This window comes from Perna viridis, chromosome 3 (assembly GCF_037379345.1).
Source record: "Perna viridis isolate PV_CMFRI_1.1 ecotype Kerala chromosome 3, ASM3737934v1, whole genome shotgun sequence".
Taxonomy (NCBI): domain Eukaryota; kingdom Metazoa; phylum Mollusca; class Bivalvia; order Mytilida; family Mytilidae; genus Perna; species Perna viridis.
This window is the reverse complement of record NC_142447.1, coordinates 52387195-52401541: the sequence shown is the minus strand read 5'-3', so window position 1 is coordinate 52401541 and position 14347 is coordinate 52387195. Positions and strand designations below refer to the sequence as shown.

General features: G+C 33.4%; 1 protein-coding gene across 1 annotated transcript in view; it reads left to right on the top strand.

Moving 5' to 3' along the window:
* Positions 1-9110: 9110 nt before the first annotated feature.
* LOC148622847 (ubiquitin-conjugating enzyme E2 Q1-like) overlaps positions 9111-14347 on the top strand; it is an 18089-nt gene continuing 12852 nt past the window's right edge. Inside the window, exons 1-5 of the mRNA XM_088573106.1 lie at positions 9111-9425; positions 10789-10893; positions 11372-11473; positions 11933-12012; positions 13525-13621. Of these exons, the coding sequence (XP_088429232.1) occupies positions 9261-9425; positions 10789-10893; positions 11372-11473; positions 11933-12012; positions 13525-13621 (549 nt within the window). The 5' untranslated portion in view covers positions 9111-9260. The remainder of the gene's footprint in view (positions 9426-10788; positions 10894-11371; positions 11474-11932; positions 12013-13524; positions 13622-14347) is intronic.

Here is a 14347-nt window from a genome sequence, read left to right as displayed (position 1 = left end):
CTATATCCCCGGAATTTGTGATAGTCTTGTAGTTTCACCGTGGGTGTACATTTAATTTTATTCCATTTTGTACTATTCCATTTTGTATTACTTTTTTCAAGTTTCCAGTCTCATTCCAGCATCGGTAAAATAACTTTGTCAAAGTAATCCTATAACTAATAATAACCCCTCTAAATGTATATATATAGAAACATTGCAATATGTCAAGCGATTTCAGAGGAGACGCATCCAGAAGGTCATGTGGACCGATTGAAAGACCGCTACGGGACGTACACAAGTAAATAAGTGAGTATGCTTTATTTAAAGACGGCATGGGTATATATAAAATTAAATTGGAAACATGACCTGTGTAGGGCTTTTTCGGACGTCAGCAATTTGTTAACGAAACATGCTTATGATATCGTTCCACAATATTCTGTACCACAAATTTCATACTGTGATTGATTTTTAGGGGTTTACACTAACCATTTAGAAACTAGGGATCAGAAACAAACATTTTTCTGATGTCCAGACAATAATTTGAGAATTGGTAAAAACATCCCTTGAATTAGTGCCACAAGATGCCATACCACCAAACGAACACAGGGGTTTATTCTCGGATTAGTTTGAACCAGAAAACTGCGTTCTCCAGATGTTTTGTAATAATTTGAGTAAGAGTGAAAGGCGATCTCGTTTTAAAACTGTATACTACTAGGTGCAATACCATAAACTAGAAAAAAAAGAACGGATATGATGAAACGCAACAATTGCACTAGCGTGTAACCTAAATACAAAAAAAAAGAATTACTTAAATTTATCTGTAGGGTTGTGGCTTGATCCTTCAGATCCTCAAAGGGTAAGAAACAAGTATTTTTCTGATTTCTTGATGACAAGTTGTGTAAGGGGTCGAATGGTACCACAAGGTGATAAGAAACCATATAGCAATCATGTGCAAAATGAGCTACTCTGTGATTTCCGTGTCAAATGTATAATTGCAATCAAAATTCAAAGCTATATCAAGTTAGAAAGTTGATTCAATATTTATCCCAACTGTTCAGCGTTCTGCGATCGAATCAAGCTGCGTCCGGCTGCGGATTTTACAAGTGTGCTTTTGACTAAATTTGTTACCCCCTGTAAAGGCATGATTGGGCTTCCACAATACTATGTATAGGTAGTTCCCAGTTGCTCTTGTCCTTCTCTTAGATACACTAAAAAACGACTAAAACACTTCAGATTAAGAAAATATTTCAATAGCCATGACAATTTTTTCCCTAACGCTACATTTGGGAGATTTTCGAAAAGGCAGTGTTTCCCCGTACACTCACTTGTGTACTCGGAGCATTTGTCGTGACAGGCGGAACTCATCTGACTTAAACAAAAGCCTGTACGTATTTTACGTTTCATTTCAGCAATAAAAGTAGTATTTAAGATAATTATATTGCTGATTAGGGCCTGGGTATTGGAATTCAGGCATATCTCATTCTGTCTGACATGGAAATGTACAATAGTGAATATTGCAGTTTTCAAATGTCACATTCCAAACCCACCGAAATACGCCGGACCGCCTGACTTGTCCGGTAAAAATGGTTATTTCTTTAGTTACCCATATAGAAGAAAAAAGGACAAAATTGCAAAATTAATGACTGTTTGAAGTCCACAGAATGATTTTCGAAAGATCTGATATTCTCAGCGATCAAAATTTCTATGGCAAGCATTGCAGCAATTTTTTTAAATCTCATATCTAGGAGCTTTTGATATTTATTTCAAAGAAAGTCCAATTTTGGGTGCATACCTGTGTAAAATCGAAAGATCATTAAAATATGATAATTTAACATTTTGTGTGTTACTATAAAACACATATATTGCAAGATCAGATTTTTTTTAAAAATTATCCATTTTATTGATAAAATCGACACATTATATAACAATGTGTTCTTGACCAATACCAATAAAACAGTATTTTTGTTCATTGTGTACGCAGAGACATTTGTCTTTTCAAAACAAATTGACATTTAATTTTTGGTTAGATTTTACGTTTTATTCAGACTAATCGACTGTGGACAAGCAGCAGTAAGTTCACACTACAATGGCATGTTAGCCAGACTCCAATTAGATGAACTCAATGAGCGACTCACAAGCCAGAGGCGTATTTTCTTGTATAAGGTGGTTGAGGAACTCACCTCCTATCGAAGCAATATTAAATATTATCTGAAACCAGTACGAGAAAAACGCCTAATAAAATCAAAGAGATATAGTGACTTTCAAACCCACAATATCATTGTTAAACAAGTGCGACACAGTTCAAAGTGTTTTGAAGTGCAACCAAGCAAAATACAACAATATTTAAACTCCTTCGTAAAAACCGTAATCGAGTTGAATAGCGCCACAGTTAACTCCACCAGCGCATAGAAAGCTTTAAATCCGCTCTCACCCGGCGACCAATAAACCGGTTGCTCTCTCTCCCCTTCGAGTTAAAGCCATATTTCGATTCTTCGACGTATACACACAGATACAGACACACAAACAATCGACTGTTGACTAACCACAGCAAGAACTGACAAATAGCCAGATTTTTAGTGCCAAACTTATTCCATAACGGGTTCAGTGTGTGTTACCGTTTACAGAGAATAGAAAAACGAGAATAAGATAATAGCTCACAACAACTTTTGTTTCTGGACATAATATGTATCAGGTTAACCACTTTAATAGAGTACCACAGTTTGTTTTAATCATAGTTTTATTTTCATAAAACTATGTCATCTCGGATCAATATAGTCCAGCTGATTATAGTTAGAACCTGAGCACCATGGTCTTTCAAACAGGTGTTGCACCTCCACTAATTTCCTCCCTTTTGTTCCTGGCAGTGTGGTGAAAATAAATACAATTCCTGGCAATACTATACCAACAAATAACTAGTATGTGCCTCAAAAAAGGCATTAAATTATAAATTAACATAAATGTTTTACAATAAATAATGAATCTCCCAGAACCATTGCCAATGTGTTGTGATTAAATGGCATACATTATGTATGTGTAAAAGTTTGGTTGAGACTTTTGGTAAAAAATATATGAGCAGTACATGTATGTGTAGCAGATTCAACAAATAGAATACATACAGAATATCCCTTCCATAGTTTATTTCAAATAAATCGATAATATCTTGACATAGGTTGTCATTACTTAGGATGAAATACAATATTAAGCAAGGAGTTAATTATACACTGGTATTGCTAGGTTGGGTAGAAATCAAGACTAAAAGAGACACTAGAGGCCCAAGAGAGCCTGAATCGGTCACCTGGTTAACCATCTGCTTATTTGAAAAACTTGAGGAATGAGGCAGGCTAAGTTAAAATCAACTAAATTGTCAAATGCAAGAAATGCTTTTCATACATTTTCATGACCTGAACCAGAATTTTGCTTAAGGCAACAATTTTTTAATTGTTTTCAAAAACCTGTCTTATGACCCCTAAGTTCCATTTTTAGTATAGGCGGCCATATCTATTCGCGGATTAAAAATCACAACAGTCATTTTGAGCACAATACACTAAAGAACTATTTTGCTAATTTTCATTCAATGATCTTAAATGGTTTTAGAGAAGAAGATTTTCAAAGTTGTACATGTGAAAAAAAAAGAAAAAAACCAACAACAAACTGTTTCAGGGGTCGTAACTCCTACATTAGTCAATGAATGGTTTTGAAAATTTCAGCATAGGTCCTTCTCATGATGCTTAACAATTTCACCCAACGCCAGAAATTTGCTAAAGGCAACGGTTTTTGAGTTACTTGCAAAAAAACTGCCATCTGACCCCTATGTTCTATTTTCAGTAATGGCAGCCATGTTTTTTCATGAATCAACAATCCAAACTGTCAATTTGTGTGGGATACCGTAAGGAGCATAAATACCAACTTTCATTTAATTCTGTGCAATGGATTTTGAGAAGAAGATTTTCAAAGTTGTACTTACGAAAATACAAAAAAAAACTGTTTCAGGGGCCGTAACTCCTACATCAGTTGACCAATCGTTTTGAAAATTTTGGCTTAAGGCCGTCTTATGATGCTGAACAATATTACCTGATGCCAGAAATTTGCTAAAGGCAATGGTTTTTGAGTAATTTGCAAAAAACTGCCTTCTGAACTCTGTCCTATTTTTAGTAACGGCGGCCATGTTTTTTCATGAATCAACAATTCCAACAGTCATTTTGTGCAGAACACCCTAAGAAACAATCATGCCAAGTTTACAAGCTGTCAGTCCAGCAGTTTCAGAGGAGAAAATTTTTTAAAATTTGTCCACGACGACGTCGACGACGTAGTAAAATGTTTTTTGACGAATCAAAAACCCCACACCATTTCTATGCAGTATACCCCAAGGAACATTCATACTAAGTTTGGTTTCAATTGGTCAAGTAGTGTCAGAGGAGAAGATGTTTGAAAGAAATAACATTAAAAATAGCAAAAATCGTTGAAAAAGAGCAATAACTCCAACATGACTTAACAGATTAAAACCAAAATTTGACCAGCCAGAGATAGATCTCATCTCAACACTTTTATCCAGTCAGAATTCAGCTAAACCTAACGGTTTAGGAGATATATTTGAAAAACTACTGTCTGACCCCTATGTTCTATTTTTAGTAACGGCGGCCATATTTTTTGGCGAATAAAAAATCCCACATAAGTTCTATGCAGTATACCCCAAGGAACATTCATACCAAGTTTGGTTTTAATTAAGGGAAGTAGTTTCAGCGGAGAAGAGTATAATTGTTAACGACGACGACGGACGCCAAGGGATGACAATAGCTCACCTGGACTTTGGCCAGGTGAGCTAAAAAATATATGATGCGTTAATTGATTTGATACTTGAATCCCTTCGCAACTCAGAAATGGTAATGTTCATTTGGGTTATTTTAATAATTGCATAGCTGTGGTGGGAACATATACATGTACAATAAACATTTTCCATGCTGTCTGTAGTACCCGACATCCCACTTTTCATACTATAATTGTACATATGTGGTAAATCAGTCATTTTAGATCTTAGTTATCTGCTTAATATAATGTAAGTTCAATGTAATGTGATGTTATAATTTTTAAAAATGTAATATGTCATGCCCTCACGAGCCCATTCATATGGATAATAAAAGTTCTTCTTCTAGACAAAGCTTTGTACCAGGTACCAAGCTCAAGCTAGCGAACAATAAACTAGATCATGCTAGTGAACAATAAGGCAGCGAGGAAGAAGAAAGCGCGGGAAAACTTCAATCCCTAAAAACAATAAAACATAACAAACCCACAACGGACTGTGCCATTCACATGTATCATTGGATATTTCGTAATCAAATTTTGACAATATTATTTTTATACACGTACTTCAAATGCATTTCAAATTTCTTAATTGAAACTGAGATTGAAAACTATTAAACTAAAATTTTGGATGCTATTTCTAGACTTAACATTGACTGGATCTAAAGGCGATAGAAAGTCCGGTCTACTTATTGATATTTTTTTAATGTTTTCTTTTCCATGTAAAACAGATTGAAAAATTAAATCCATTCGTTATTTAGCTTTTCCTAGACAGGCGTTGGAAAGTAGTAATTTTCATACTGATACAATTTATTTTGGACACTGGGTTAGGACCCTCATTTGTAGGACTGAGATTGATAACTCCGTTAACTTTAATTTTATAACACAAATCAGTTACATAAAGAAAGAATAATGTTGAAAATAAGCAATTCCACTTCTATTTAGATACAAAATATATAGATGCAGAAATAAATTCCATCCCCTTTTTGTCAAAACACACAAACAAAAACATATCTACAGAAAAACAAACAAAAAATAAAAAAAATAAACGAAAGAAAAAACATAATTACCCATCACTGTTAATTTCCACTCCTCAAAATACATTCCTATAATTCATGATCATGACTAGAATGAGAAATATAAGGTATGTGTGTTGAGGGGGGCGTCCCCGCCTTTCTCCCAAACATAGAATTCAAATTTGGCAAAAAAGGTCATGTAAGGGACCCCCCTTCAAGGTGTCATAAAAAAAGTCCTACGGCAAAGCTTTTACAGACTATTCAGGGTTGGTTAGTCACCATACCGGTTTGTTCACCACCAAATTTCCAGGATGTGCATATTAACTGTTTTCCCATATATGGAATTCAAAGTTGGCAAAAAAAAAACTTCATGTAGGGCACCCCTCTTCTATTATTTGAATACATGTAAAATTTGCTGTTCAATAGTTTATAGCTATAAGTAACATTCGAGGATTTTCCCTGAGATGGCAGAGCCTCGATTTGACTCGAATATAATTCCCTTTTTAAAACGTCTATGCCGGACATCTGTAGAGCAAGAATAAAAGTTGAATGAGTTTTGTTTTAACTCTGCAGATGATGTAGAAGTTATTATTTCGGTAAGTATCAGAAAGTCTGAATTTCAAATTGCCTGTTAAAGTTTCGCCGTATGATACCTTGAGGAGGGGCCCCCTTATTTTTGGCCAACTTTGAATTTTCAGTTTGGGAGAACGGTTCATATGCACACCCTGAAAAAAAAACGGTGGCGAACTTCTATTCTATTATGGGTCAAGTTATCACAAATTATTACAAGCTGATCACAAAAGGCAAGCAAATTTCTAGAATCTATATATATATGAATTGTTATTGCGAAGTCATGTTTGAAATTGGGCAGTTTAATATAGTGGACCACTTTTCAAGTAGTTATAAAATATTTCATAGTCTTATACTTTTAAGGACAAATAAAGGCTGAGTTTTGAATATTTTGGTTAGTTAACCATCAAATTTCTAGGATGTGCATATGGATCGTTCCCCTAAATCAGCATCCCCCAACACATTATTTTTTTTCATTCCAGTTACGAATTAACTATTTATAGAAATGCTTTTTCGAGGAGGAGTGAAATTTAACAGTGGTGGTTCATAATTTGTTTTTATTTCATTTGATTTTTTTGTTTTTCTTTTTTTTTTGTATATATTTTTGTTTGTGTGTTTTTACAAAAAAGGGATATAATTTATTTTTGTATCTATATAGAAGGGGAATTGTTTATTTTTAACATTATTCTGTCTTTATGTAACTGAATTTTGTACAGTTAAAGTTGACAGAGTTGTAAATGTCAGATCCAGATATTTACAAATCGGCCCTAAACCAGGGTCCAAAACTAATTAATTAATCATATCAGCATGCAAACTAATATCTTACATCTATGGAGGCATTCAAAATTTTATTTCAAAAGTTTTCAATCTCAGTTTCAACAAAACAATTTGAAATGCATTAGAAGTACGTGCATAAATACAATAGTGTCAAAAATTGTATTACGAAATTATCCAATGATAGATGAATAATAGGAAATAAAATAGCAAAGTCAGTTGTGGGTTTGTTATGTTCTATGGTTTTTAGATATTGGAGTTTCCCCGCGCTTTTTTATTGCTCGCTGCCTTATTTTTCGCTAGCTTGAGCTTGGTGTACCAGATTTCACATTGGTGGTCGTATATATGAAATATTATCCCTTTAAAACTCTACTGATAGGTAGAAGATCGCATGCAATTTCGCATCTAGTTGAATGTCATATACCGGGAACAGAGACGATCGTTTTTCCCTTATCGTAGATTATCCTTAACTTTCCTCTAACCAAAAAAATTAAAACACACATATCTTGACCTACACTTAGAAATCGATGGTGAAGAAAAACTATTGACCAAACTTTATGACAAATGTGATGACTTTTCATTCAGAATTGTCAACTTTCCTTTCATCTGTGGCAAAATCCCTTCAGCACCTACGTATGGAGTGTTCATATCACAGTTCATATGTTATGCCAGAGCTTTTTGTATCGCGCTAGAATTCTAAAAAAAATAGGCTTCTGGAACAGGGTTATGTTGCTACAAGATTGAAGTCATCACTACAGAAGTTCTATGGTCGTCATCATGAACTCGTGGATCTTTACGGTGTATCCATCTGCGCCATGAAAACTGATTTGTTCAACGTGTCATAGTTTTTCTTTCCTCTTTCGTCTACCATGGACTTGACTTTTTTATGAGCAAGTCGGCGGGTGTTTCTAGAAAAGCAGAGGACGCTTACCCTACCGGTGCACCTGGTTCATGCTCCCAGTTTTTAATGGAGTCCAAGTTGTTCATTTGCTTTTGTTACTTTGTATCAATGATTTTAGTTACTTTATATTCTTTGCTGTAAATGTCTGTTTCCATGTCCGGTTGGTCTTTGTCCGTGGATTACATTCTTTTGATTACTGCTATAATTTGGTTCCCTTGATTACACTTGGAACAAACTACCTCTAGATCCATAGAGACTAGTCGTATTGAAATTTCATCAAAGTTCAAATCAGAGCTACGAAAGTCTTGAAAAAAAGTATAACCCCGAACAATACACTCCAAGTAATAGGATCGGAGGTCTTGTTATAACGATATTTATATCATCAACATGATAAAAACGTAAGCTTAAGATGACTATGTTAGACATATTCATTTTCTTCCTGGAAACTGGGAATTTTTAGTGAGAATTTTGTGTTCAGCAGCAGCAGGATTTTTTATATTTGAAAATATACATTGTAAAGTAATGGATGGTAATGGTATGCCGAGTCATATTTTTTTTCTGTACGTGACTGAGTAAAACATGTCTAGGGCTCCAATTTTGAATAAATGTTTTTTTTTTTTTGTTTTGAATTTTTTTTTAATGTTTGTCAGTTTGTTTTTTAATCACAGGCCCCGTATGAAATGGTTGGTGCCTAACCTGGATATGCATGTATAACTGACCAACGTCCATGCGGAACTAGTGAAAATCATCAATCTATATGTATGAAAGAAGGGACTTAAAATTACACTCCCTGATAGAAGCGTTTAACATAGTATTTTTATTCATTTATTTGTTTTTCAAAACTTATTTACAGTGCTTTGTTTGTGTTGTGAAAACATTAAATTTGAAGATGCTGATATCTGTGTCTGCTGTAAATTATTTTGATCATCCAAGGACTTTATATTACCCTCCTTGGCTCATCATAGTTATTTGTCTGCGCATATTGATAACTAATGAAAATTACTCTACCTCTGTATTTTTATCCGGATTTTTATCCGTTATGTTTTAATTTTTAATTCAATCATTGAACATGCGCAGACGGTACTTCGCCATGGATTGACAACTCTCGGAATGTTTTCACTTTTACATCAACTTTTTTAGTGCTGTTATTTTGTAGTCCCATAATTTTTAATTCATCGTCTCAGACACACAACCTGTGATGTTCTTGTTTCTTCAGTGTCAAAATGGCATGCCTAACCAAACTTAAACAAGACATAAAACTGATAGAAAGTGCCTTCCCAAAAGAAAGTGAACAATCGTTTCGCATCTTATCAGCATCTGTAGACGAGATCAATTGTGTATTTATTGGTGCGAATGGCACCAAACATCGGATTAATGCCAACATAACGGTACACAATTGTCTTCATACTATTTTTCAAATCCTTGCTCCATCTTTTTTGTTAAGTTAATAAATGTTAACAAAGGATTCTTTTGATTCAGCAGCTGATGATAATTATTACTTCCTTGTGTAGTTATTTCATCATAACAATATTTCCTTGTATTAAAGGCTTCATTTGTAGAAAAAAAAATCCTATTACAGGTGATGTAAAAGTAAAGAAAATATATGATAATTGTGATTATATTCATATTTTGATGGTCATTGGGAGCATACACTTCTGATCAGTTTAATTCAAGAGTGTGACAGATTGATGAAATGCAACAAATAATGAAAATGATGTTGTACATGTAAATGCTGCATAACTCTTATGATGAAAACAAAGTGGCCTTTTTTGTCTGGTTATGAAACTCTTGAATCCTGGATGGTTCGTCCTATTGCTTTTTTGCCCTGAGTTCGTTTGCCCTATGTGATAATTTCCATGTATATGGTTTAAGAATATTATATTCACTTACTGAGATCATGAATAACTGCCACAGCCATGTATATTTTTATAACTTGTTGTGTTTCAAAATTTATGAATAAGTTGAAAGCTTATCTACAGTATCCATAAATGATTCCAAGTTCCTATTTTCTGTATATTAATGTTGGACTTGTGATTCTTTTTTATGGTATATTTTCTTCCAATTTTGCCAATTTCCGCTTTGTTTGTTGACCTCGTAAAATCATCCCCGTGTATTTGTTAATGCAGCAACTTGATGTTTCTTTGATTGTGTAAGCATTTCCAATATTGTCTTCCTTTCATTATTCTCACCAAATATATAAATATGAAGCTATTTGACCGGATTCCTCCTCTCTTCATCTGTTGTCATTTGCCCCAATGAAGGCCCTAGGGTAAAAAAATTAGGCTTCCCAATTTCTTTTAAGATATATTTTTTATTTAATTCATTTGTGTTTAGTTCTCTTTTTTCCTTTTAAATGTGGTTACTTTTTACTTTATCATTACTGGTATTCATTACAAGTACTATGTTGATCTAAAATATGATGTGCATGATTAATAATAGTACTTCTGGTCATGGTCACATGTGATGGTATTTGATGTACATATGTAACACTTGGGGTCCTTTTAAAATGAAATGTTTGATTATTTCATTAGATTTATTTGTATAATTTTTTCTGAGGTTCATGTATACTTGTATTTCAAAATTGAAGATGTTTTTTTTTTACATGTTGGATATTGTAATACACTGAAATTTTTTAGTCCTTTGTGAATTGAAAATTGTATGAATTCACACTAATATGAGTTAAACTTAGTTTTTGTTATGAAAATCACAGGTAATCATTATTTTGATATATAGCCTTTTATATATATGTAGGAAACCTATCCACAAACACCTCCAATATGGTTTAGTGAAGATGAAGATCCTGATGTTAGCTTTGCAATTGAAAATATTAGTGATACAACTCCAGTTAACTATGGGGCAAGTAATTTATATTTAGTACATTTTAATGAGAAAAAAATTTACCCAAAATGTACTGTATTGGAGTAAAATTTCATTTAACAACTAGGGAGTTAGTGATTAAGGGGTGATTAATTACTCTTGCATGAACTTTGAATTGTTTTCTTTTTTTCTTCTTTGAATTACAGTCTGTACAGATGTTATGTTATGGGGCTATCTTATGGAATGCCTTCTCATTTTAATTTTGTGAAAAATCCTTCTTCAGCAAAGATACTATTTTATGAAAGAAAACCAAATCAAGAGTCTAGCTGATTGTATTAATCTACATGTAATATATCATCATGTATAATATTAACATCTTATTTTAAAACAAGTCCTCAGGCATCCATACCTGTGAGTATCTAAAACACAGAGGTAAAGAATATCTTACTTCTATCTGAACACTGATTCTTGATGTACACTGCTGTTTTGTAAATTATATTGATTTTTTTCCTTGTAGATTATAAATCAAGTAAAACTACTGGTGCAGGGCCTGTTTTTAGTTCATAATCTTCCATTACCAGACTCCATCACTATGCTTGGTGGTCCTGTTCCAGAAAAGGTAAGTGTTTACATGAGGATCAACTAAATCTAAGTCTTGGATGTAACACAATGATCATTTTTGTGTTTTGGATATACATTTGACCCTGTCTGAAATTATTTTAAACCCCCAGTCAAAAACTGTCTTCTTTTGATTTTTATCTAGATTTATATACATGTTTTTCACATTTTGACTCTCACTTCTTTGTCATATATAATGACAAGTTATTAAGTAAAACTGTTCCTTAATCATCATTGCCATTAAATATTGAAGATAATGTTACAGTAGCTGTCAATTTCTTATCTCTGAAAAGTAGAAATACGTGTAAATAGGTTGTCCAGAACAGAAAAACTGGGGGCTTAAGCCGTTATCAGTAGTGTCATGTTTGTTGATGTCAAATTTAATACATCCAAAACTTATGAAACAGACATATTCAATGTGAAGTTTTAGAATGGAATATAATATGTTGTTTTTATGTAGGAACCTGTACATATGAAAGTACATGAGAGCTCTGATGAAGATGATGATGAGGGATTCATGATGGAGGAAGACACACAACAGTAAGGTTTGATTAGAAATATACAAAAAAGTTATTTATAAAAAGCTTTATAACTACATTAATAAGTCAGTTGAGTCCATTTTTTTAACACCTTCACATCAATCAGTTCTGTCTTTATAATAGTCATTGTAACAAAGTATTGTTGTGTTTTATGTACCTGGTATACAAAAAATGTACATCAGTATCGTACAGACAGATGTAGTAATCATGGATTTCAGTAAGGCATTTGATAGAGTCAGTCACAATTTACTCTCAAACTTAAAAACTATGGTATACAAGGCATAATTAATTAATGGATACATGGCTTCCTATCAAATTGTACTCAAACAGTCGTCCTTACAGGTGTAACATCTGCCTATGTTGACGTTCAGTTTGGGGTACCCCAAGGTTCTGTACTGGGACCCAGTCTGTTTTTATTTTATAGTAATGATATGCCAGTAGGCCTAAATTCCACTACGTCTATTCGCTGATGACACCATAGCCTATCTAGCAGTTAAATCTAACAGTGACTGCAAATCACAGCAAAATGACTTAGGAAAACTAGGAGAATGGGAACAAAAATAGCACATAGCATTCCACTCCAACAAATATAAAGTTTTCTGTAACAAAAACCCTGTCAAATATACCTACACATTACATGGCCATACACTAGAACATGTAGATAAAGCTAAATACCTTGGCATTACAATCCAATCTGACCTTAAATGGCACAGTCATGTAAACAACATATGCAATAAAGCCACTAATACATTAAGCTTCCTAAAAAGAAATCGAAACATCAGTTCCACCAAGGTAAGGAGCAGGCATATAAATCGCTAGTCAGACCATCACAGGAATATGCCTGTTCTATTTGGGATCCATACACTATAGGTGACATAAATAAAATAGAAATGATACAAAGGTGTGCAGCTAGGTTTGTGACAAACAGGTACCACAATACATCTAGTGTCTCCAACATGATACAACATTTAAACTGGAAAGGCCTAGCTCATAGGATAGACACAAGAGTAATAATGATATACAAAATCAATTATTCCCTAGTTGCCATCATTAAAACAGACTGGTTCATTCCACCTCTTAGACAGTCCCGAAACATACACTCATTATCCTTCCAAATTCCTCAGTGTTGGTTACAAGTCAGACAGCAACCTTTCTTCCCAAGAATCATCAAATTATGGAACAGCATACCAATGAACATTGCTGTGAGTGATGCAGTGGAGTCATTCAAAACAGCCATCTCAACTTACACCTACAGTCATTAAACATTCACCAATGTATATAGTTTAAAACTCACTCTAAATTCATTCCTATCATTTATGTTTAAATTCACCAGTTTAATTCAGTTTGGAATTTGTAAATAGCATGCGTAGAGAAAAGTGACATTATCTTCAGTGTGTTGAAGTTGGTGAGGAGATTGTAGAAGTGTAGAAGTAGCAATAGTCATTAAGTTGAAAAGTTTTGAATTTTATGCTATAGATCTTATTGATAGGATATTTTGTTTCATCTTTTTTAGGGAAAGCAAGTTTAAAGATAGTGTGGAAGGTATAGACTCTGAGAATATAATGATCTTAGAAAGATTAAAACAGAATCAAAGGAAGGATTACTTACAGGTATGTATATTTAATCCCATCATTTCTGCTTAAGTCTGTCAAGGAAAGGATGTAAAAATTATTATAACATCAAAATTTAGAAGATGCATCTCTTAATGAAAAGCTGGTTTCAACTATGGGAGACATTACCATACTATTTACTTTCTATAAAAAAAATGTAAATTTCCATAGTTCTATGGAACAACAAGTATATTGCAAGAAATATCTATGATCATTTACTCAATTTTATGCTAAAATATTTATCATTTGCATACTAGATCAAATTCCATTTGCACCAAGCACCAAAATATAATGTTGCATTTATCCAGTTTTACTTAAAAGGGTGGAAATGGAAAATACAATTTGAACAGACACTTGGATGATATCACATTTTACAATGACTTTCCTACAACCATGACACTCTTTTGTTACCAATCTGCTGAACAATACAAAGGATTGACAAAGCTATTGGGACATTTAAACTGACCAGTTGCTATTGAAATAGTTGATGAATACTCACCTATGAATCTTTTCATAGCTAGCTCCTGGCTATTTAAATCTGAAGCAGATACCTGGGTTATTCTATTTTCCATTGGTGAGGGGAGTTCAGATTTAATAAATTATATATTGTATTGTATTTTGTTGACAAGGTTGAAAACCATGATTTAAAATAGTATATAAAAGTATTTATTTTATCTTAACTACATTGCTCAGAAGTCTTTAATATATTACTATAAAAATGAGACC